This window comes from Sturnira hondurensis, unplaced genomic scaffold (assembly GCF_014824575.4).
Source record: "Sturnira hondurensis isolate 20B ecotype Veracruz unplaced genomic scaffold, ASM1482457v3 Scaffold0005279, whole genome shotgun sequence".
NCBI classification, from domain to species: domain Eukaryota; kingdom Metazoa; phylum Chordata; class Mammalia; order Chiroptera; family Phyllostomidae; genus Sturnira; species Sturnira hondurensis.
In genome coordinates this window covers 14,070,573-14,097,093 of record NW_028077910.1, presented here as the reverse complement: position 1 = coordinate 14,097,093, position 26,521 = coordinate 14,070,573, and the positions used below count along the sequence as shown (strand labels likewise).

Sequence of the window (26,521 nt, the reverse complement as noted above, 5' to 3'; positions counted from 1 at the left end):
TGCTATAAATTTTAGATTCCAGAACTCTAAAAAAGTTGAATCTGACATTTTTTTGCAAGTTTAATGGTTGCTTGAGTAGACAGGCCAATTCCTGGAGCCCCCTAGTTCACCATTTTCTGTGACATCACTCCTTTTTTCTTCATTTTCACCCAAGAACATTTAAAACATCTTTACTGCACCTGTATAATTGATACCATTCATTAAGAAAAGTTCACACTATTCAAAATCATAAAAGAAGGAAAAGATATAGTATATAGCAACCACTGGTATATCTCTAGTAGTGCAGTAAGAGATACGGCTATACTATTTTATCTCAGTGGGATCCTAGAATAAAATGCTCTCCTAAAACCTGGTCTTTATATTAAATAACTTATCATGAATATCTCTCCAGGTTTTTAAACATAACCCTTCTTCTCCATTTTTAAGAATTGAGGGTAGTCAATTTTAGGTATATAGAATAACCACCTAACTAGTCTCCTACATGGGGACATTTAATTTATCTCTAATTTTCACTATTATAACAACACTATGACGAAACTGTTATGCATACATCGTTGTGTACTTATACAGTGATCTCTTTGGAGAAAATTCTTATAACTGAGATCCTTAGGTCAAGGAATGTATACATCTAACACTTGGGTATGTGTTATTAAACTAGTCTTCAAAAAGATTGAATCAATTCACATTCCCATCAACAGTAAAAGAGCTCATTTCCTTCTATGAGTAAACCCAAGTTTTTTTAAGTCATTGTTAATCTTTCCAACCTATTAGGTAAAATATATCATTATTTCTTTATTTTATATTTATATATTAGTTAACGTGAACACCCCTTCGTGTTTGTATTGGCCGCTTGCACGTGTTTTGTGAACTACTATCCGAGCCGTCAGCTGTTTTCCAGAACGATTCCTGAAGCACTAATCTCAAACAGAAGCTCTCCCTGTCCACTTCACCTGGAGAACCACTGGAGTAGTCAGCATAGCTCTCAAATGCGCAAAACTCATTTTTAAAAACTCATGATCAGTTATTTTAAATAAAATTTTGATATGCAGAGAATAGCTGCTACCAGACCAGCCTACTCACACTTATATACTAAAGACAAACTACAGAAACAACTACTTAAAGACTGGAGAAAAATCAAAAGCAGGCAGACAGCCACACTGAAAAACAGTTTGGCCATTCCTCAAAAAGTGAAACATACAGTTAATATTTAACCGAGTAATTCTACTCTTAAATATATACCCAAGAAAAGTGAAAACATATATCCACACAAAGCTTAAGACACATTCATAGCAGAATCACTAATGATAAAAAATTGAAAAAGTCCAAATGTCTGTCAACTGATAAATGGCTAAACAAAACATGTCATATTCATATAATGGAATATTATTTGTCCACAAAAAGAAATGATGTATTGATATGTACTACAACATGGATGAACCTTAAAAATATTATGCTAAAGGTAAGAAGCCAGCCACAAGAGGCCACAAGATGGTTTATTCCATTTATATGGCGAGAATAGACAAATCCATACAAAAAGAAAGTACCAGTGGATTAGTAGTTGCCAATTAGTAGGGGCTGGGAGTGACTTAGGGAGAAACAGATTGGCAATGAGTGTGTGATTCCTTTTAGAGGAGAGGGAAATGTTCCAAAACAGAGTGTAGTGGCGGCTGCACAATCCTATGAATATAATAAAAATGGTAAACTGTACACTTTACATGGATAAATGTAGAGTATGTGAATTATATCTCAATAATGTTGTTTTTTAAAAAGCAGTCAGAAACTTGAGGGGAGTCAATGGTTGAAGGAAGGGAACAGAAGTGAGTGAATTTCCATTTTTTTACACTTTTTACCTGAGAGCAGGCCCTACTTGTTGCCTGTACCACTGTTCCTTTGAAACCAAATCAGAATTTCCAATATGTGAATATTATCGTGTTACTACCCACCACCCAAGGTTCTCTACCGACTGACATACTGGTGTTCCAACTGCATTGTTTTAGCTGCTTAAAGCAAATCTTATATTGCATGCTAATAGCAAAGTTGATCGATGTTTAGCTTCTCTGTTGTGGGTGAAGAGGAGGACCACCAAGAACTCAACCCTCCCATTTTCCACCCCACAGCTACACTTTAGGAGGCTCCACAGAAAATAATTAAATTTAAAATCATAAAAATGGAAACTCTTCCATGGCAAACATGATCTTATCTGAGAATGTCTTTTTGGTATTACCTCCTGGTACTATCCCACGTAAAATCTTATTGCACGAAAAGCACCACACTCTTCTATATTTTGACGCATGAGAGGTTCCCTCCGCCTGCAGCTACTTGGAGAACTACCAATTCTTTAAGCCTCAGCTCTCCAATTAATGTCCCACAGCGGAGTCAGGCCCTGCCACATCGTCATAGTGCTTACTTACACTGAACAGGCCTCCTATACAGCACTAATCATACTGCACTTTAAATCCTATAGTCTGATCTCCACAAGACTGTCAACAATTTGAAGGAAAATCTTAACACTTTTCCATCCCTAGTTTCTAAATACTCTGATGAATAGTATATATTTAATGTCTATTGAATAAAAACCAAATCCTTTTAGAAAGTTGTTTTCTAGATTATTAACATTCTAAAAATGGATTTGATGTTTAATAAAGTAAATCTTTAATTCATTTATTTAGATCAACTCAATGGCCCAAGCTTTTAAAATTTTTAACTATTTTCATCAAAATGGCAAATTAAAAGTATTATGCTTAGCCCTAGCTGGTGTAGGTCAGTGGATTGAGTGCAGGCCTACAAACCAAAGGATTGCTAGTTTGATTCCTAGTCAGGGCAGATGCCTGAGTTGCAGGCCAGGTTCCCACTAGGGGACACATGCAAGGCAACCATACACTGATGTTTCTCTCCTTCTCTTTCTCCCTCCCTTCCCTTCTCTCTAAAAATAAATAAATAAAATCTTTAAAAAATAATAAAACAAAATAAAAATAAAAGTATTATGCTTAAATTGACTTATTGGTGAATTATTGAGTATCTACTACGTTATATAGATAAAACAGAATCCTTGAGCTTTGGGATCTTTTTAAAGATTTATTTATTTATTTATTTTTAGAGAGAGAGGGGAAGGGAAGGAGAAAAAAGAGGAGAGAAACATCAATGTGTGGTTGCCTCTCATGTACCTGCTACTGGGGACCTGGCCTGCAACCCAGGCACATGCCATCACTGGGAATCGAACCAGCAACGCTTTGGTTCGCAGGCCAGGATTCAATCCACTGAGCCACACCAACCAGGGCTAACTATGGGATCTTATAAAGTATCTAGGGGATCAAATATAATATACACAAAACTAAAATGGACAATACAAGAGCACAAGACATTGTGAAAATGTGAGTAGATATTCTATAGACAGACTCATCAGTAGAAAAATCAGATGAAAATGAGATCACCCGCTTTATCCTGATGTTATAACTAAGAAAAAAGAAACCTAGGTGAGAAGTTAGAAAAACAGATAACCTTTAGATCATCTGCGGAAGCTACCATGAAGGGACGTCAAACAGGAGATGGGCCTTATAGGATGGGTTGTACTCAGTGAGTGTAAGACAGAGAGAGCGTTCCATGAAAAAATGACTGAGGAAGTTAGTGAGCGCAGAGGATTCATGAGTCAGTGCTGGACCTGATCTGGGCAGAGAGAGATTAGGGAGTCGTGAGAAGGAAAAACGATCATTGTATGGCACCAGGTTTCAAAGAATTTGTAAGGCCAGGCAGAGAACTTTATATTTTATGTAATAGAAAACAAGTAACCAGAAAACTTAAAAGATCATTTATAAAGTGCCAAAAATTCTAAGTTAACAGTCTTATTTTGCGATGGAGGACAATAAGCCACAGAACAAATGATGTGATTTCCTCAGTTAGAAACAGTATGGGATAGCCACACTCACACAGCGCTGCTGCTTCTGGCCCTTTGATGAAACAACTTACTCTTCAAGTACAACTGGTAAACGCTGCTGCGCTTGGCTGTGTGCTGCAGTTCTACACAGAACCCGTGTGACAGAAGGCATATTGTCTTGTGAGGAGAAAGTCTTCCACATATTCAAACACGGATTCTTAACAAAAAAAAAGTCCTTTGGTTTTAAAATGACCAGTTTTTAAATTTACCGTCAGTATTTTACCAAAAATATGAAGCCAAAATTTTTGTATGAAACATATTTGACAATTAAAAAATGTTTACAATAGAACTCTCCATATTGATTGAGCATGAATTTTAATACTTTAGATACTTTACCATCTTTTATAATCATGCTTAAAATAAGTATTTCCAGAAAGACAAATTGTAGAGGATATACCTATTCTTCAAACTTAAAGAATTTGGTCCCATAAATCTGGAATTAATTGAATCAGTATATTAGGATGACAAATCAGAATTGCAGATTCAGCCAAATGTAATCATTGAAAATGTTTTTTAAAGACTGAGAACCATATAAGGGGAATAAATGGTAATGGAAAAAAATACAATTTTTTTTAAAAAACAATTTACTGGAAAAAAATGACTGAGCACCAGGTGTGCTGGGCATCACCGCATTCACGACAGCACATCTGTGACTACTCACCACAGTAACTCACCCCAGTTTTATCACACAGGCGTAAGGTCTGAAACGAGCCAATAGCAAATAATTCTCCATCTGGAGCCCAGGCAACAGAGGTAATAGGATGCTCGTGAGGTTGTGAATTGTACAAAAGACGGCCGTAACTATCCCACACCTACAAAAGCAAACTTTAAAAAATCTTTGAAAACAGTCACCACCACATTATTAGAAACAAGTTTGTCTTACAGTGAGGTATCAAGTTAAGACTTGGAAAGCATCGCTTTACCATATTAACGATGAAATGTCTTTATTATCACAAAAGGGGGGAAAGGTGTATCTCTTGAAACCTAAATATCTCAAAAATATATATTATGATAACAATGTGATAATTTTCAGATATTACTAAATCTCTGATTAATCATAAAACCTACCATTTTAAGTCCATTTAAATGTAATAAAGTTTTGAGATATTGTGTTTTTGCTTAAATTCTTTTTGTCCAACAAATGCTCTATCAACTTTCTCTAAAAGCATTTATTTAAATTAAATTTCCTCCTACTATGGTTACATTAAATTTTATTCTTCCCCCACCAAATTATTTTGGTCTGAAGCTAATAATGTTTAACTAATAATCTCGATTTTTAAAAACTTAAATTTAGTTGATTTAAATTGAGTCACTAAAACAAGAAGTTGTATTTACGTCAGTACTTACCAAATCACATTCTATAGGTCATGAGGTAGGCCAATGAGAAAATCAGCACTTTAAAATACCAGGTAAAATTATAAAATAACAACTTGCTGAATTATCAGAGTTAAATGAGATAGCTAAAATGAAGGACTAAAAGAATATTCTTAGATGCTAAATACTTTTCACCTCAACTTGACTCTTACAACCAGGGGATTAATTCAAACATACGTACCTTATATTTACAGTCTTCACCAGCAGATAAAATTAAATCATTGACTGAATTCCAATCTACTTTTAAGATAATGCCATCATGAGCTTTCCACTATGGAAGAAAAAAGATATTAATTATAACTTCAAGAGCACTGAAGAGTTTTTTTTTAATAGGAAAAGACATTTTGCCTCTTTCTAATGATTCTCTTGTGGTCTCCTTGGAGAGTCCCGTCTTCCTTTCATAGCCATTATGTATAACCTCGCTTGTTTCATTTCTAAGCTAAACTAATGAAAGTACCTAGCACTATGACATCCCTACATAGCTGACATCCACAGTATAGCTTACACCCTTATAATTTCCTCAGATGCCTGAACTCCAGATGGAAAATCACTTGCTGCTGAACAATTCCAAGTTTGATATTTGTGTGATAAGACTGGAATGAATGTTATGTACTCCAAAACTTCAGTTAAATCCAAAGCTTGCTCTCCTTTGTACAGCTGGTCCCATTACTAATACTGCCTTCATTGTTGTTAACTTATTCTTTCCTTTGTTTTATTGTTGTCAAAGTACAGTTGTCTCCATTTTCCTGCCACCACTTACCCCAGCCCCGCCCACCCTGACCTCTCACCCCCAATCCTACGCCCCTCCTTCTTTCATACTCTCATTCCCTTCTGCACACGCCCCTAAGTGCCTTTCTCTTCACCCTCATGTCTCTACAGTAGTCACTGAACCGTGAGAATCTTCTGCTGCATTTACCATAAAAGGATATATTCCATAGACATTTATATATTCCACACACATATATGGATGTATATATAAGTGACCCAGAAATTGGCAATCCAGAAAGTAAGCACAGATATTTTCTTGTCCTTAAATGTAATTCACATACCCATTTAACTATCACCACATATGTGGTTAAAAACTATCTTACACCATGTTTAGACAGAATAATATAACTCAAAAGAATTAATTTTACTTGAAGCCTCTAAGGTACATATTAATGTCTGAGCCAATTAACTTCATATCAAATAGTGATCAATTTTAAGGTCTCTCTCTATATACACCATTCCCAACTTATTATTCTTAATGTGTTCAGAATAAAATATTAAATTAGGCCCAAATAAGAATAATTTATAGCTTGTTTTATTCAAGACATATAAAAATATACTCTCTCAAAAATATATTTTGATAACACATATTAAAAAGCAATAATTCCCATAAATTCCAAATTAACCCAATGTCCTAAAATAAACTGTAAGGACAAAAATAACAGTATATAGACATATATATATAGATAGATGGGTATACACAGAGAGTCTTGAGAGTTTCACTTTAAAGCTACAAAAATTAATTTTGCATATTCAAAAGTTAGAAACAAAATACGATTTAAAGTTCCCTTACACAGTTGACCCATGAATTTGAACTGGACGGGTCCACTTACATGAAGATTTTTTTCAATAAATACTATAAATGTGTTTTCTCTTCCTATCATTTTAATATTTTCTCTAGCTTATTTTAAGAATATAGTATGTAGGCCCTGGCTGGTGTAGCTCAGTGGACTGAGCGCAGGCCTGCGAATTATCGCAGTTCGATTCCCAGCCAGGGCACATGCCTGGGTTGCAGGCCAGTTCCCAGCAGGGAATGCAGGAGAGGCAGCCATACATTAATGTTTCTCTCTCTCTCTCCTTCCCTTCCCCTCTAAAGATAAATAAATTAAAAAAAAAAAACAAAAAACTTTTCCGCTCTACTCCAGCTGGACTCCAGCACTAGGTACTTTTCCTTCCCTCCGTTACTTCCTGGCTCAAAAGCTCTACCAAACCACTCAATTATAATTTAATTCATCAGTAGTGACATAAGCATCTTCCAATCACATAATTATAAACTCAAAGATTCATCTTGCCTGTTTTTTGCTATATAATTTCACAGCATATTTTCTGCTGTGAAATGGTAGGAAAGTATAAGTGGTAGGGAAGAACTTGGCTAAAGGTAGTCAGAACTAGTTCTCTTTTGCAGCTTCTTCCTTTTGCCCAAACTCTTTTCCTTATTTATATAAGAGGAAGGACTTATATCTTTCATTTCTTGTTTGCCTCACAGTTTTTAGCAGACTGTTGTACATGTAGGAAAAATGTATATGCATGCTGACCACATGATATATATATAGCATAATCTATAAAAAAAGTATTAATATGAAATCTCAAAGTCATTTCAATCTCCTTACTCCCCCCAAATCTGTATCTACTCAACTGTTAAATCTGATGCTTTTTCTTAAAAACACCTCTATAACCTGCTGCAGCAGACCGATCTCCAGCACCAAGTGTCTTCACCAGGACCTAGTCATTCTACATCTTTTTCTGGCCTCCTTGCTCTAATTTATTAGGGGCTGACTAAAATGTAGAGATAAGTTAATAATAACTTCAATAACAACCCCTCTATATTGTATGCTTACTGTACGTACTCAATACGCTTACTGTATGTACTGTCCTATGCACTCTGTAATTTAACTCATTTAATCCTCACAATAACCCTATCAAATATCACAACTAAGACACAAGAGAGCTGAGGCTCAAAGACATAATTTACACTTGAACCCAGGTGACTAACTCCAAAGTCTATATTCTTATTCACCACATTATACTATATCATTATCAACAAATAAAGAAAATGATTCTTCCTCCTAACACTGGAATCAAATCTCAAAATTCTGGACATAGGCTTAAAGGTTTTCCATTAATTTGTTCTATGCTAACCTGTTTTAACTGCCACCATTGTTTTGCTTCTTTGTAATTGGCAAAATTACTTAATTTGTTCTAAATTGTTCTTCACTGACTTGCTCTCCATTCCAAAAACATGGAAAGAATACCAGAGTCTTAGAGAAATCCCAAGTGTATTGAATAGATGAAAAGAAGGAAGAAGATGACAGTGATGATAATAAAAAATAGTCTAAACAACCTTTTAAAGTTTTGATTTTTGTCTTGTTTTGTCTCAAATCTATACATTTGACACTGGTTCTCTAAACTGCCAGTCATGCCAAATCATGTGACCATGTGGTAACTCAAAGCACATTTATGATTTACTGGTAAATTGTTAGTTGGAATAAGGAGGAAGTGAACCTTGTTGGAAACATAACCAAATATTCCCTATGCTATAAAAAAGGCTGGTAAAACCACACACTGAAAATCCTCAGACTGTAAAAAGACCACCCAGAAGAAAGGGACTCCTAAGAAACCGACCTCTCACTTAACAGTCTGGCAAATCCTGGTAACAATTTCCAAATGCCTGAGAAGTACCTGTAAAACTTTAGCATTGGGTTGAAGAGGTTTAATGATCAGCTGCTTGCCTGCTGTATAAAGAACCTTTTCTGAATCAGGGCCCCACGCCACTGAATACACTGGTGTTCCTGGGGAAAGAAAAGAAAAACCTGATAAACTTCATCATGCCTTTTAAAAAGAGAAATTGTTAAGAGGATCAAAAATGTAATTTGGGGTGTCATTTCATTTTCTCCTAATTCAAAAGCCCTTTTAAATTTGAGTGGAGCCTCATACTGAAATACTGACTGGGTTAACACTGACCATTCAAAACCTGCTTTGATAACTGCCAATCTATACTTTTAACTAATTTTGGTCTTGCTTAGAAAAGATGGCGTTTTAGGAATTTAAAATATTTTGCTACTGAAATACATAAAATAAATACATTATTTTAAGATATAAAGAGGTATCATTTCCCATCATCAATAGCCATCAGTTTAAACTGACTCAATGCATAAATTGACTTACACAAAAATACATATGGTATACTCACCTTACAGATAAGTCCCATTCCTGATGCTACTATAGGAAACGGAACTGCCCCTTATCCACTGCTTCAGAAGTTGCCTAATGCATAGAAACCCCCAAACCCCCATATGACCTCTCTCTCCCACCTATGAAATCACAAATGGAATATTAAATATCAGATCAGGGAAAGTCTTGCTATCAATCAATCAAGTGTGGCTTTAGCCTGAAAGCTGGGCTAAGAACGGCTCAAACATCCTATAACCAGGACAAAGTTGACTCCACTTCCAGGGGAAAGATAGAAGTTTGAGTTACCTATCATACCATAAACTATTAATACATTAAATTTCATACTGCTTTCAATGTCCTAGAGTAGGAATTTAGGGGTAATATTTTCTAACTCAATTACTTTAAATTATCTAATATCTTCTGGAAGGCTATACTTTTTGTGAGCCTAGGTTTTTTTTTTTTAAAACAAATACCTTATCTATTGAAAGCATTAAAAATCTATATCCCAGACTTCTGGCCAAGATGGAGGGACAGGTTCCCTCCTCACACAACCAAAATAAGGACAACGACAACAACAATTTAGAAACAAAATAACAACCAGAACTGACAGAAAACCGAGCTGTATGGAAGGTGGCCAGCCGAGGAGCTGAAATAGACTCACTCATCCAGACTGGCAGGGAGGACTGAGTGGGGCTGCTGAGCAGAGAGGGGTCACGACATGAGAAGCGGTGACACCTGGCATGCAAGGCACCCTGGGCGCATCTAGACAGCAGCAGGCAAACCCTGGGTGGACAGGCAGTGGCTGCCAGACCCCAGGCTTGGGGTGGCAATGGGCAGACCCAGCGAGGCGGGGACTGTGAAGTGAGGCACTGTGCACAAGGTGGCCGGCTAAACCGGCGGAGGTCCCATATTCTCATGCAGATAAACTGGGAGAAACTGGGAAGCGAGACAGACCATGCAACCCAGGGTCGCAGTGCTGGGAAATAAAGCCTCAAAACACTGATTGAAAACACCTGTGGGGATTGACATGCAGGGAGAGACTCCCAGCCTCACACGGAGTTCATTGTAGAGACCCACAGGGTCCTAGAATGTACACAAACCCATCCACCCGGGAATCAACACCAGAAAGGTCCAGTTTGCTTGGGGGAAGAGAGGGAAGGGACTAAGGTCCACAGAGAGCAGAGCAAGTGCCATTGTTCCCTCTCAGACCCTGCCCCCACATACAGTGTCACAACCCAGTGACTGGGTTGCCCCACCCTGGTAAACACCTAAGGCTCTGCCCCTTATACATACCAGGCATGACAAGACCAGAAAAATGGCCCAAATGGAAGAACAGATCAAAGCTCCAGAAATAATACAACTAAGCAATGACGAGATAGCCAACCTATCAGATGCACAGTTCAAAACACTGGTGATTAGAATGCTCACAGAATTGGTTGAATTTGGTCTCAAATTAGACAAAAAAAATGAAGGCTATGCTAAGTGAAAAGAAGGAAAATGCACAGGGAACCAATAGTGATGGGAAGAAAGTGGGACCCGAATCAATGGAGTGGACCAGAAGGAAGAAAGAAACAACCAAACAGAAAAGAATGAGGAAACAAGAATTCAGAAAAACGAAGAGAGGCTTAGAAACCTCCAGGACATCTTTAAACATTCCAACATCCAAATTATAGGGGTACCAGAAGGGGAAGAGGAAGAGCAACAAGTGGAAAACTTATTTGAACAAATAATAAAGGAGAACTTCCCTACTCTGGCAAAGGAAATAGACTTCCAGGAAGTCCAGGAAGCTCAGAGAGTCCCAAAGAAGGTGGACCCAAGGAGGAACACACCAAGGCACATCATCATTAAGTTACCCAAGATTAAAATGAAGGAGAGGATCCTAGAAAAAGCAAGAGATAAGGAGATAGTTACCTACAAAGGAGTTCCCATCAGACTGTCAGCTGATTTTTCAAAAGAGACCTTATAAGCAGGCAAGAAGGGGCTGGAAAGAAGTATTCCAACTCATGAAAGGCAAGGATCTACATCCAAGATTGCTCTATCCAGCAAAGCTTTCATTTAGAATGGAAGGATAGATAAAGTGCTTCTCAGATAAGGTCAAGTTAAAGGAGTTCATTATCACCAAATCCTTATTACATGAAATGTCAAAGGAACTTATCTAAGAAAAAAGATAAAAACATGTACAGTAAAATGAGAGCAAACTCACAATTATTAACAACTACACCTAAAACAAAAACAAACTAAGCAAACCACTAGAACAGGAACAGAATCAAAGAAATGGAGATCACATGGAGGGATAGCAACAGGGGAATGGGAGAAGGAGCGGGGGGGGGGGGGGGNTGGGGGGTTTTGGGGGGGGGGGGGGGGGGGAAGATACAGAGAATAAGTAGCATAGATGGTGGGCAGAAGATAGGCAGAGGGCAAGAGTAGTACAGGAAATGTAGAGCTAAAAAACTTAAGACACATAGACATGAACTAAAGGGGGTAATGTGGGTGGGAGAGGGTGTGTGGGGTGGAGGGGAATGGGGGGGAATGGGACAACTGTAATAGCATAATCAATAAAATGTATTTTATAAAAATCTATATTCCACTGTCTGACTCAGTAACCTATTCATTAGGAAAGCGAATCACGTTATAAAATTAATCTATGAAATATAAAATATATATCAGGTAAAAGCTTGTGTTCATTCTATTCTTTTGTGCCATTTTTCCCCAACCAAAACACACATGTGAGCAAGTCTCAATGGTATACAAGACTTAGAAAGTCTAATTTAGATCTAGTCCAGAAAAATCCTGAAGCATGCCTTCTACAGTTTAGGAGAGACATACTGGGTCTAAATATCCTACTCAGTCAATGATATCTAGTGTTCTGTCATCAGAGGAACCTACAGATGGCCAATGACATGGCCAACCTCAGAACACACTTCTTTTTCTGTACTTAATAAGTATATTTTCTTGGAGTAGCCAGGAGCTGAACAGGGCTTAGAAAGTAAATCTCTAAATGAACAGAATTAAGTGCTAATAAACTCCCCAGGAAATGTAAATAAAAATTTCACATATCTCAAATGTGGTTCTTGGATGAGGACTGGAAGGGAACAGGGGAGGAAAACTTATTTGATAAAGAGGTAGTATTGTAGGTGCCTTCTTTACTTTCATTGTTATAGCTATAATTATTGTGCAAAATAGTAAATTAACAGATTTTAATTATAGATTGTCAAATCTTCATGAATACACTCAGTAAAATTGCACTTTCCTGAGTACATACTAAACAATAATAAACATCTATACCCAAGGAAATAATTCAGTGACTACAGCTCCCATTGAGTTATACAGGATGTGACTCAAGCCCTTTAGTTGTGGTAAAAGGCACAGTTGGGGTATGGGATGAGGAGCTACGGACGCTCTAGTCCTCTTTAGCGTTGAATCTGTGGCCCCATTAAGTCAGCTGTGTCACCATTTCCTTGCTGATAAAGCTTATAGATCTTCAGAATACCTATTTTCCCTTTTAGGACATTAAGATTATTCATTTCCTGTTTATAAAACAATATTTTAGACAAAATAATGTTAAAGAAACAGATATAATATGTATGGCTTAAAACAAAATAAGCTTATGGAGAAAAAGTAACTTCTTTGTTATAATGTGATTTTGAATCATTCCTTCAATCAAAAAACAAATACTGAGTTATTTATGATAAATAACCTTAAATAAAATCAATAGCTATGTTGCATTAATTTAGTCTTCCTAACCATCAATATTCAAAATGGGTAAAACATCAAGAACTAAAAGAAGTCTTCATCATAGTCACCCCTTATATTTATAATAAAATATTAAGTGTGAAATTATTGGGTATATAAATGTTTTCTTTTCCAAAAGGAGATGTACTACATGTTGCTGTATAACTTCCAATTTAGGTGGTTCTAACACGGATCATTATTGAAAGTGGATTAATTAGCTTCAGAAAAAAAGTAATTATTTCTATTGTAATGAAATCTCCTATTAACATTTGAAATAAATCTATAATATTTTAAATGCTTTAAAAAATTATTAAAGCACTGAATTATTATTAGTGCTACGCTTCACTTTGTAAAGTCAGCATGGAAATAAATTTAGCTTTTAAGATTGAAGAACTTTAAACCAAAATGTTTATGAAATTATGTAATAAAATATTTTTAATTTCATAATTAATAAAAATAGACAAAAATTTTAAAAATTGTAAAAAATTTTTGCTTTTTATATTGGGAATTTTTATTTATGTTCCATTTCAGTTAAGACACTCAAAGAGATCTTGTTTTTCTGACTTTGTACAATATAACCATGTGACCTTTTTGACATTTTTTAAGAAACCACATGCACCTGGGGTTGTGTTAAATGTCAGACCCTTATCTCTCTGTAAAACAAATTATCTAAATTCTTTCAACCTGTTGAAGGCATTTTAAACCACAGAAGAGGAGACAAAAATGTATTTCAATTGTTTTAAGGAAGTACCTGGTCAAACATACCATGTTTTTCACATTCTTACTAAAAGGTATCCCCTAAAAATGTTGTTTTTGAGTGTTTTTAAGAATGCTTTTGAAACAGACACTTCACTATTTTAATGAAGCATTAGTTATCTTTGCCTTGAATACAATATAGGTTTACACTGAATGAATATAAGGAAAGTGCTTGGAGCAGAGCCTGGCACTATATGAACACTCTCTGTTAGTGACTGCTACTAAAATTACTTTGCAATGCCATAAGCAACCATCTGTTTATTATGTTTATGGTAGCTAGTAGATTCTCAATTTTTTAGTTGCTGTTACCATATCATTAAAAATTTAAAAACCAAGAATTATTTCCCTTTATTCTATTTGTATGGGCAAATACTAACAATTGGTAATCAAGTGTGATTTATAAAATTAAAAAAGGGACTTTTTGGACTTTCAGACAAAATGTTGGAGGCATAGGTAAATACACTTTGCCTCCTCACACAAACAAATGAAGGGAAACAACAAATTCAAAAACAAAAAATAACCAGAACTACAGGAAAATCAAACTGTACGGAAGTCCAACAACCAAGATGTTAAAGAAGAAAACATTCATCCAGACCAGTAGGAGGGGAAGAGATGGGCGCTGGGACAGAGAGGAGGCAGAGCAAGGTAGCAACTGGAGGACCAGGCAGGCAAGGCTGTGGCTGGTGGTCCCACATTTGTGTATGGATAAACTGGGGAGTGAGACAGACTGTGCAACCCAGGGTTCCAGACCAGGAAAAGAAAGCCTTAAAACCCCTGTCTGTAAAAACCTGTGGGTGTTGCAGTAGCAAGAGAAACTCTCAGCCCCACCAGAGTTCACTGGAGAGGCCCACAGGGTCCTAGAATGTAAACAAACCCACCCACCCAGGAATCAGCACCAGAAGGGGCCAATTTCTTGTGGGTAGCAGGGAAAGTGACTGAAAGCCAGCTGAGAGCTGAGGAAGTAGCACTGGACCAAGTGCACCTCTCTGACCCCTACCCACATACAATGCCATAAAGCAGCCTCTTGGGTTGCCTCCACTTGGCAAATACCTAAGGCTCCGCCCCTTACTACATAACAGGAACAGCAAGACAAAGAAATAAGGCCCAAATTTAAAAAAGGATAAAAGCTCCAAAAACAGAACTAACCTATGAAGAGATAGCCAACCTATCAGATGCAGAGTTCAAAACACTGGTAATCAGGATGCTCACAGAAATGGCTGAGTATGGTCACAAAATACAGGGAAAAATGAAGGCTATGCAAAGTCAAATAGAGAAAAATATACAAGGTACCAACAGTGAAGGAAAGAAAACTGGGACTCAAATCAGTGATTTTGAGCAAAAGGAAGAAATAAACATTCAACTGCAACAGAGTAAGAAACGAAAATTCAAAAAAATGAGGACAGGTTTAGGAACCTCTAGGACAACTTTAAACGTTCCAACATCTGAATCATAGGGGTGCCAGAAGAAGAAAAGGAAGAGCAAGAAATGGAAAACTTATTTCAAAAAATAATGAAGGAGAACTTAGCTAATCTGGCAAAGGAAAGAGACTTCCAGGAAGTCCAGGAAGCTCAGAGAGTCCCAAAGAAGTTGGACCCAAGGAAGCACACACCAAGGCACATCATAATTACATTACCCAAGAGTAAAGATAAGGAGAGAATCTTAAAAGCAGCAAGAGAAAAGGAGACAATTACCTACAAAGGAGTTCCCGTAAGACTATCAGCTGATTTCTCAAAAGAAACCTTGCAGGCAAGAAGGGGTTGGAAAGAAGTATTCCAACTCATGAAAGGCAAGGACTTATATCCAAGAATACTCTATCCAGCAAAGCTATCACTTAAAATGGAAGGGCAGATGAAGTGCTTCTCAGATAAGGTCAAGTTAAAGGAGCTCATCATTACCAAGTCCTTATTATATGCAATGTTAGAGGGATTTATCTAAGAAAAAAAAGATCAAAACTATGAACAGTAAAATGACAACCAATTCACAACTATCAACAACTGAACCTAAAAACAAACAAACAACTAGAACAATAGAACAGGAACAGAATCACAGAAATGGAGATCACAAGGAGGGTTGTCAGCGGGGAGGAAGGGAAAAGGTACAGGGAATAAGAAGCATAATAGGTTGGTACAAAATAGACAGGAGGAAGTTAAGAAAAATATGGAAAATGGAGAAGCCAAAGAATTTATATGTAGGACCCCTGGACATGAACTGAGTGGGAGGAATGCTGGGGGTGGGGTGCAGGGTAGAGGGAAATAAAGGGGGGAAAATGAGACAACTGGAAAACACAAATAGCATTACTGGTAAAACACACTTTTAAAAAAAGGAACTTTTTGGTTATATAAGTCACTGGGGTCAACACAGAGAAAAAGTTTAAATGGAGGCTTTTGTTTCTTTAGTTTCCATCAGCCACCTCTCCCTTAGGGACCTTAGTTTCCCCACTAGCTTCTTCACCTTTTATTTTTCTGTAATTAACTCTCACATTAATACTTCAGCCTTTACCTCTGAGCTCTAACAATATTTCTACTTGCCCCAAAGACATGTCAGAATTCAAACTCTACATATTCAAAGCTATCATTCCTCCACATATATTTCTGCATTTATTCTTCCCTCTGAATTCTTCCCTCTTATATGTAGGGTATCCATTCCTCTCAGCCATGAAAAACTACTCATTTTTTTTCCCCAACTACTATCACCACTGCCTTGGTGTTCAAACCTAAATCCACACTAGCATGGAACATTTCAGAAACCTCCTTAGTTGCCACCCTTATTTAACCCCTAATGCGTCTAATTTATCCTGCATATTATCACTAAAGTAATATTCCTAAAAGACATCCTTATCTCTTACTCTCCTGCTCAATCTTTTTCAAGGTTTTAGAATAAAAGTCTTATGAAATCAACCCCAAACCCCTCCATGAAGCATCTGAGACCATCAGTGTCTTCGTCCCTCTGGCAGTGCCTCTCACGGCCTACACCTTGGCCTGAAGGATATGCTCTCACTCACACTCACCTGACTTCCACGTCTTATGCTGGGCACCTCTATGCCTCTAATCATCTAACTTCCTCCACAGAAGCAATACATTTCTTTACCTGATTTCTTCATCCTTCAAAGCCCAGTCAAAAGACGCTGCAACTTTTTTCAGGAAGCTTTTCTGATACTCTCTCCCCCACAAGCATTCATCTCTGCCTTCCTTCTCTTCCCACAGCACCTTATAGCAATGAGCACATTCTGCCTTGTACTATAGTTCTTCATATCTCCAGTTAACTTCTTTTACTAAATTCATTATGGACAGGTTCCATGTTTTGTCATTGTACTCTTCTTCCATTTGAATATAGTGTGAAAAAGGTTTGCAATACTCTATTCCAATTTTAATCTATAATTAAAATACTTTTAATGTAACACATGATAGGGCTTAATTATAATTACCCCCCGGCCTACACATTATTTTTCTCTAATAAGGAAAAACCACTCCTCAAAGGTATCAGTAAGAACCATTTTTAAAACTAAATCAAATTTCCCCCCAAAACTTGGGGTTAATCCTCCTTCTATATCAGAGGAGAAAGGAATGACTGTGACTTTTTCTATTTGTATATCTGGTTCCAATCACCAAGAAATTAATTTAGGAATTAATTTCTGTTCATCAAGAAACAAGAATAATTAACACAAACATGTAGTAAAAAATCACAAGAATGCTTTCAACATTGTTTACTAAATTCCAAGTTTTATAGTAATTCAGGCTTATTTTATTCCATTTTTATGCCAAAATTTAGTTTTCCTCAAAGGAGGCGGATGTCCCCCACTTCCACCTACCATGACTTTGGTTGAGCCTTTAGCACCCAGCTTGCAGTAATTTGGATTTATAAAAACCCTCAAACCTTGTAGTTTCTTTTTTTTTTTTTAAGATTTTATTTACTTATTTTTAGAGGGGAAAGGAAGGAGAGAAGGAGAGAAACATCAATGTATGGTTGTTTCTTGTGCATCCTCAGCTGGGAACCGGCCTGCAACCCAGGCATGTGCCCTGACTGGGAATCGAACCGCGATCGTGTGGTTCGCAGGTCTGCGCTCTTTGCCACTGAGCTACACCAGCCAGGGCAAACCTTGTAGTTTCTAATAAATCAAACAAACCTTATGAATAACAAGGAATTCTCCCTTTGAGGTTAATGGCCCTATACCTTAACTTCTCTAACAATTTTTCTCAAAGATAAAACAGGGAAAATCCATGCCTCATTAGAGAAGTGTGGGTCGCACCAAAAGTTAGATGCACAGTTCTATAGTAAATTTGTAATCCTTAACCTAGAAAAAGATAATCAGATTATCCCATTGAAATACCAGGTTAACTAAAATAAGAAAATCTAATTTAATTTTGCACATTAATGTTATAATTAACATCAATCTTGAGGTTGAAAAGAATAAACAGGATTCAAATGGGATAAAAATGATTGGCCCTTTCACAGCCATTTGATGTTAAGGAATTTATAGCTATTGGAATGTTGATGGAAAGTATCATTATATGACGTGAATATATAATAAAATTACCTATATTATAGGATATAATCTGTATTTTGGCTTTTAAGAGAATCCTATTTACCCATTGGAGGAAGTTTGGAGAAAGGAAGAAAAAAAAAGAGCACCACTCATTCCTTTCCAAAATAAACACCATAGACAACATTAACTCAAAATGAATCACAGACCTAAATGCAAGCACTAAAACTACAGAACTCTTGGAAGAAAACATAGGTGTAAGTCTTTATGACTCTATACTAGGCAACAGTTTCTTAGATATGATACCAAAAGCAGAAGTAATTAAAGAAAAAAATGGATAAACTGGACTTCATCAAAACTTTTCTATTTTAAGATATCAAGACAGTATTTAAAAAAACCACAGAATGAATAAAATATACACCAAATAAGTCTACTAACCAGAATATATAAAGAATTCTTACAACTCAGCAATAAAAAGTGTGCAAAAGTTTTCAACAGACATTTCTCCAGAGAAAATAAACAAATGGCCAATAAGCACAGAAAAATATCCTCAATATCATTAGCCATCAGGGAAATGAAAACCAAAACTACAGTGAGATACCACTTTACACTCACTAGGATGATTATAATAAAAAACACAACCAATAACACATGTGGATAATGTAGAGAAATTGAAACCTTCATATATTTCTAGTGGGAATATAAAATGGTACATTTACTTTGGAAAACAACGTAAAGATTTGTATTTGCTGATACAGAACTCTATAGAACTATCTCCAAGATAGTTCATGACTCAAGTAAAAATAAGCAAAGAGCATATTGTAGCACACACAGTATGCAACCACTTTATAAAAGAAAAAAGGAATAAATAAAAGCAGATTTGCTACACAAGAAAAAGTTACACCAGTTGCTTCTGGGCATGTTTGTTGGGTGGCTGGACAGCAGGGGAAATATGAGAGATCAAAATAATATTTAAAAGGCAACTTTATCCCCTCTTATATGTTTTAAATTCTGAAGCATGTGACTGTATTATCTATTAAAAATTAATACTAAAAAATAAAATAAAAAGATTTAAGTGCTCCCTACTACCAATCAAAATTAATGATCACTAATTAAAAGCAGGGGTTTCAAACTCAAATACTTTCAGATTTACGTTGTATTCTCCCATGTAACATGAGTGAAGTGAGCGTAAGAAAAATGAGAATTTTAAAATCCAGTTAAAATTGGAGCAGCCACTACTGAACTCCAGCTTACTGTACTCATTCCAAAAAGCATTCCAATGTTGTCAGACCTTTCAATTTTTCAAGACACTAGAAATCCAAATTTGTATGTGAAATGTCTTGATCTGTACCATGCTAGTGGACCAGAGTCAACCCAAAAGCCACCTGTTTGTGACCTCTAATTTATAACGTCTCTAATTTATGAACGTATTATGCTTATAACAGCCTCGCCAACTTGGGGCCTCCAAATGCATTTTCTCAGTAAGGGTGAAATAAGTAGCAGCTTGGTTACTTATTAATAAGCAGACACATTATGCAGGTAAACTATACAACTGTCACCCACTGTCTATGATTAACAATGTTTATATTAAACAACTGAGTCTAAATTTCAACTCCAGACTTTGGAAAGTCCAAAAGCAGTGGATCCAAAGGTAGTAAAAGGAAGGAGATGTCTGGGAAGAATTTACGGAAGGAGCCTTAGGGGTGCACTGATGAAGGCTCTTAGGCAAGAATCCAGATATACTGGGCAGTGATATAAGCTTTCAGAATTTCTCTGAAAATCTGTGTCTTCTATAAACAACAAATTTAGCAAAAGAGAAAAGAAAGGAAAAAAGGATATGTTTCAGCAGCCCCAGCTCCAAGAGGGTGGTGACCTCTGAAAGAATTCTGTCAGCTGCTCATATGTCAGACTTCATGAAGTGAGAATGCCAAATAATTAGCCCTAACAAAAAGTATAAAGCCAAAAGTAAACCACCAGACCCACTAGAAGACTAAAATAAAGTTTATTTTCCAAAGGTATATTTTATTACTAAAGTAACAATAAACTGACTTTTTTAAACTAAAATTCACCCATGAATGTGTCTATAAACTCTAAATTTTCTACTCATGGATAAATATTCTACTTGGAGATTATCTGTAGGGAAGATTTGACCTCAGGAGTAAGTCCTAACTAGTACTCTGGTTCCTCTGCTAACATTTGGTTAATGGGTAACTAAAAGAAACAACTATTTTAATGTTATCCTGAGAGTAAACAACTTAAAAAATGTAATACTTATAAGTATTTATTAGTCAGTTGTTGGAAATGCTTCACAGTATGATTTTATCATATAACCTAAAGAAAATTCTGCAAGCGGCTTTTTGTCAACCTGTTTCTGAAGATCAGCTGATAAATTCTCAGGTCAACATTAAATCTGCTTTATTGTTCCTAGGTAAATGTTACTAGGAAAAGAAATCTGCTATACAGAACCAAAATCTTACACAACCTAAATCCCAACAGGAATGACCATTTTATAGACTGACTCTACGGACACTTCTTCCCAATTAACATGGAAAACTGAGACGCTGCTCTAAGTAGCTGCAGCTTACCACGTGTGGGGTCATCAGGATGTCTGCCCCCCTCCATTGTATAGCAATCCAATATACAACGTGATTTAGAAAGGGTGGTAATATTATGAAGTTATTAGGACTTTTTAAGTCAGGAGAAACTCAATATTTTCTATTACCATTATTCACTTAAGCAGACACGAAATCCTATTATAGATGGGATATGTTTATAATACTTCAGAATTATTTGTAAAAGAGCCATTAGCCTTTAACCGTGTTTGTATGGATTCACTAACAAAGAAAAAGCCCTTGAGTATTTCATATACTTCTTGGCTTGAATAACATAGGTACCATAGTCCATCAGGCAACATGGAATATAAGAGGAAGAAGTGTAAGTACAAATGAGATTTCAGTTTTTGAAACTGACCAAAATCAGTCTTAGAAGCGGTATTAGACTGTTTTAAAAGGAAAATGCTAAGACATTTTTATTTATTGTAATACATACCTTGCTGAGCTAAAGTTGATCTTAGCATTCCAGTCTTTGACCAGATTTTTATTTGTCCATCTTCTCCTACTGTAAAAAGAAAATGGTATTTTTAGCTACAAGAAGTAAATTTAAACATTAAATTTACATGGAAAAAATCAGCAGTATCTATGTTAATGCATATTTAAAATTTGGACAAAATTCATTCTAATTAAATAATAGTGCTTTATTACTGTAAGACTTAATTGAAATTTTATCAAAGTATCCTTCCATGACAAAAATTATTTTTTAATATTAGAAGACTTATGAGTACATAAATGAAATAATGCTTTCATTTTCACTAAAATCCCCATCCTGGAAGTCTAAGAAAAGTACTTTCAGTGTAATAAGGTGAGTTACGGCCGAATTCCAGTGCCCTGGGGACTGAAGGGATGAAGCAGTAGACTACTTTTTTGAACCGTTTGCCTGAAGGGGTAAAAAGAAGGAGGAAGTTGTAGCTAGAGAAAGTTATTGGTTAACAGAGGATTTTTACTTTTTTCTTCTCAATTTTCAAAATGGACGACATCTGAACACTCTTATGCACTGAAAAAGAAACCACTGAAAAAGGAGAAGTTGAAGAAACAAGCAAGAGAAGGTGACAACTCACTGAGAAAAGTCTGACAGAAGGCCCGGGGAATGGTGTGGTGATTTTAAAACATATCCTCAAATTGTTTGTTGTTCCTCCTTTGCAGAGGTGGAGTTTAATTTCTCTTTCCTTTCGTGTGGGCTATACTTAGCGACTCACTCCTAATAGAATGGTAGAAATGATGGAGTACAACTTCTGAGGGTGGGTCATAAAATACATTGCAGCTTCTATCTTGTTCTCTCGTGGATCACTCATGTGGGGAGAAGCCAGTTACCTTGTTGTTAGAACACGCAAGCAGCTCTATGGAGAGGCCCGTGTGGTGAGGAGCTAAGGCCTTGGCCAACAGAGGAACCAGGAACTCTGGCCAACAGCCATGTGAGTAAGCTGTCTTGGAAACAGACCCTGCAGTCCCAGTCAAGCTTCCACATGACTGCAGCCCCGTCTAACTTCTTAAGAGTCTGGGACAGAAGCACCTAGTTAAACTGTTCCCTATCTCACAGAAACTGTAAGATAGTATGTGCATATTATCTAAGTCACTGACTTTGGAGGTAACTTGTTATAAAACAATAGATAACTAACACAATGGGTGAGGAAGAGAACCCTTGCAGTAGGGCAGGAGATGGGAAGAGACAGAAGAGAGTAAAGGTCAGTTAAATGAGAATATTTTTAATTTAATATCTTAAAGAATTATACTTTTATTTATATTCTACTTGAGCATTTCAAAAGTATTTTTGACAGAATATTCTCCTCCAGTCATATAGGAAAATTAGTAATAAGACTTTCAGCCAACATGGAGTTGCAGGTAGACACACTGTGCCTCCTCACACAACCAGACAAAGAACAACAAATTTAAAAACAAAAAATACCAGACTTGCCAGAAAATCAACCTGTATCGAGTCTGACAATCAAGGAGTTAAAGAAGAAACATTCATTCAGACTGGTGAAAGGGAAAAAGAGGATGCAGGGCCAGGCGGTGGCTAGAGGACCAGCCGGGCAAGGTGAAAGCTAGTAGACAAGGCAGTCCCGCATTTGTGCCAATAAACTGGGAGGAACATCTGGGGAACAAGACAGACTGGGCAACCCAGGGTTCCAGCGCAGGAAATACCTCTGATTGGAAAACCCTGTGGACACTGAGTTGGCAAGAGAAACTCCCAACCTCACAGGAGAGTCTGTTGGAGAGAACCACAGGGTCCTAGAACGTACACAAACCCACCCACCCTGGAATCAGCATCAGAACCGGCCACTTTGCTTGTGGGTAGCAGGGAAAGTGACTGAAAGCTAGCCAGAGCCCAGCGAGCAGCTCTATTCCCTCTGGGACCCCTCCTCCACATATAGTACAGCAATGCAGGGCTTTGCAGAGACAAAAAAAGTGTGGCCCAAATGAAAGAACAGATCAAAGCTCCAAAAATAGAACTAAGTGATGAAGACATTGCCAACTTATCAGATGCAGAATTCAAAACACTGGTAATCAGGATACTCACAAAAATGGTGGAGTAATGTCACAAAATAGAGGAAGAAGTGAAGGCTATGAAAAGTGAAATAAAGAAAAATATACAGGGAACCAGCAATAAAAGGAAGGAAACCAGGACTCAAATCAACAATTTAGAACAGAAAGAATAAATAAAAATTCACCCACAACAGAATGAAGAAACAGGAATTCAGAAAAAAATGAGGGGAGGCTTAGGAACCTCAAGGAATTTAAACATTCCGACATCCAAATCTTAGGGGTGCCAGAAAGAGAAGAGGAAAAGCAAGAAATTGAAAACTTATTCGAAAAAATAATGAAGGAAAAATTCCCCCATCTGGGGTAGGAAATAGACATGCAAGTCCTGAAAACTCAGAGAATCTCAAGGAAGTTGGACCCAAGGAAGCACAGACTAAGGCACATCATAATTACAACACAAAGTTAAACATAAGGAGAGATGCCCTGGCTGGTGTGGCTCAGTGGATTGGGTGCCAACCTGTGAACCGAAGGATTGCTGGTTCAATTCCCTGTTGGGGCACGAGCCTGGGTTGCAAGCCAGGTACCCAGTGGAGGGCATGCAGGAGGCAGCCACACACATGAGTTTTTCTCCCTCTCTTTCTCCTCCCCTTTTCCTCTCTCTAAAAATAAATAAATAAAATCGGGGGGGGGGGGAGGAAGATAAAGAGAGAATCTTAAAAGCAGCAAGAGAAAAGGAGACAGTTACCTACAAAGGAGTGCCCATAAGACTATCAGCTGATTTCTCCATCTTGTAGGCAGAGACTTCCAGCCAAAATGAAGGTGTAGATAGACGCACTGTGCCTCCTTGCACAACCAAAATTAAGGACAACAAAAATTTAGAAACAAAGAAGCACCCAGAACTAACAGAAAATTGAATTGTATGGTAGCCCAACCACCATCCATCCAGACCATTAAGAGGGGTGAAGCCAGCAGAGAGGGGTCGTGGCAGGAAAAAGCGCTGCCTGGTGGACCCTGGCGAGCAGACCCAGTGAGGCGCGCAAGGCCACTGGCTGACCACAGTCACACATTTGTGTGCAGATAAACCAGGCAAAACAGGGGAGCAAGACAGACTGTGCAACCCAGGACCCCAAGGCCGGGCAATAAAGCCTAAAAGCACTGATTGAAAACACTTGTGGAGGTTGAGGTGCCAGGACACCCAGCCTCACAGGAGAGTTTGTTGGAAAGACCCACAGGGTCCTAGAACATACGCAAACCCACCTACCTGGGAACCAGCAACGGAAGAGCCCAATTTGCTTGTGGGAAGCAGCAGAAGAGAATGAAATCCAAGAGAGAGTGGAGCAAGCACCATTGTTCCCTCTAGGAACCCCACCACTACATACAGCATCACAACCCAGCCACTGAGTTGCCCCGCCCTGGTGAACACCTAAGGCTTTGCCCCTCATACATAACAGGCATGACCAGACCCCCCCCCCCAAAAATGGCTCAAACAGAAGAACAGATCAAAGCCCCAGAGCCAATACATCTAAGCAACAAAGAGACAGCCAACCTATCAGATGCACAGTTCAAAACACTGGTGATCAGGATGCTCACAGAATTGGTTGAATTTGGTTGCAAATTAGAGGAACAAATGAAGGCTAACTAATTGAAACAAAGGGAAATGCACAGGGAACCAATAGTGATAGGAGGAAAAGTGGGACTCAAATCAATGGAGTGGACCAGAAGGAAGAAAGAAACAACCAAACAGAAAAGAATGAGGAAACAAGAATTCAGAAAAATGAGGAGAGGCTTAGGAACCTCTAGGACATCTTTAAATGTTCCAATATCTGAATTATAGGGGTAGCAGAAGGGGAAGAGGAAGAGCAACAAGTGGAAAAGTTATTTGAAAGATAGTAAAGGAGAACTTCCCCACTCTGGCAAAGGAAATAGACTTCCAGGAAGTCAAGGAAGCTCAGAGAGTCCCAAAGAAGGTAGACCCAAAGAGGAACACACCAAGGCACATCATAATTACATTACCCAAGATTAAAATGAAGGAGAGAATCCTAGAAGCAGCAAGAGATAAGGGGACAGTCACCTACAAAGGAGTTCCCATCAGACTGTCAGCTGATTTCTCAAAAGACCTTACAGGCAAGAAGGAGCTGGAGGGAAGTATTCCAAGTCATGAAATCCAAAGACCTACATCCAAGATTGCTCTATCCAGCAAAGCTTTCATTTAGAATGGAAGGGTAGATAAAGTGCTTCCCAGATAAAGTCAAAGTAAAAGAGTTCTTCATCACCAAGCCCTTATTATATGAAATGTTAAAGGGACTTATCTAAGAAAAAGAAGATAAAAAACATGTATAGTAAAATGACAGCAAACTCAGTTACTAATAACCACACCTAAAACAAAAACAAAAGCAAACTAAGCAAACAACTAGAACAGGAACAGAACCACAGAAATGAAGATGACATGGAAGGTTAGCAACAGGGGTGTGGGAGGAGGAGGAGAGAGGGGGAAAAGGTACAGAGAGTAAGTAGCATAGATGGTAGGTGGGAAATAGACAGGGGGAGGGCAAGAATAGCATGGGAAATGTAGAAGGTAAAGAACTTATGACACATGGACATGAACTAAAGGGGGAGAATGTGGGTGAGAGCAGGTGTGCAGGGTGGAGGGAAATAATGGGGGGGGGATGGGACAACTGTAATAGTATAATCAATAAAATATATTTTTTTAAAAAGAAACCTTGCAGGCAAGAAGGGGTTAAAAAAACGGTATTCAAAGTCATGAAATTCAAAGACCTACATCCAAGACTACTCTATCCAGCAAAGCTTTCATTTACAATGGAAGGGCAGAAAAAGTGCTTCCCAGATAAGGTCAAGTTAAAGGAATTCGTCTTCACTAAGCCCTTATTATATGCAATGTTAAAGGCATTTATCTAAGAAAAAGAAAATCATCAAAAATATGAACAGTAAAATGACAACAATCTCACAACTATCAACAACTGAAGCTAAAAAAAAAAGAAAAATAAAGTAAGTAACTAGAACAAGAACAGAATTCTCCAAATCACAGAAATGGAGATCACATGGAGGGTTATATAGGTGGGGAAGAGGAGAAGAGAGAATGAGGGAAAAGGTGCAGGGAATAAGAAGGTGCAGGGAATACAAATAGTTGGTACAAAACATACAGGAGGAGATTAAGAACAGTACAGGAAATGAAGGAGCCAAAGAACTTAAATG

The 26,521-nt window shown here is 37.4% G+C and overlaps 1 protein-coding gene across 1 annotated transcript in view; it reads right to left on the bottom strand.

Annotated features, from left to right (window-relative positions):
* IFT80 (intraflagellar transport 80) overlaps positions 1 to 26,521 on the bottom strand; it is a 111,952-nt gene that overhangs the window by 59,683 nt on the left and 25,748 nt on the right. Inside the window, exons 5-8 of the mRNA XM_037046640.1 lie at positions 21,261 to 21,329; positions 8,753 to 8,862; positions 5,487 to 5,576; positions 4,606 to 4,743 (exon numbers count right to left, since the gene is read on the bottom strand). Coding sequence (XP_036902535.1) covers positions 4,606 to 4,743; positions 5,487 to 5,576; positions 8,753 to 8,862; positions 21,261 to 21,329 — 407 coding nt within the window. The remainder of the gene's footprint in view (positions 1 to 4,605; positions 4,744 to 5,486; positions 5,577 to 8,752; positions 8,863 to 21,260; positions 21,330 to 26,521) is intronic.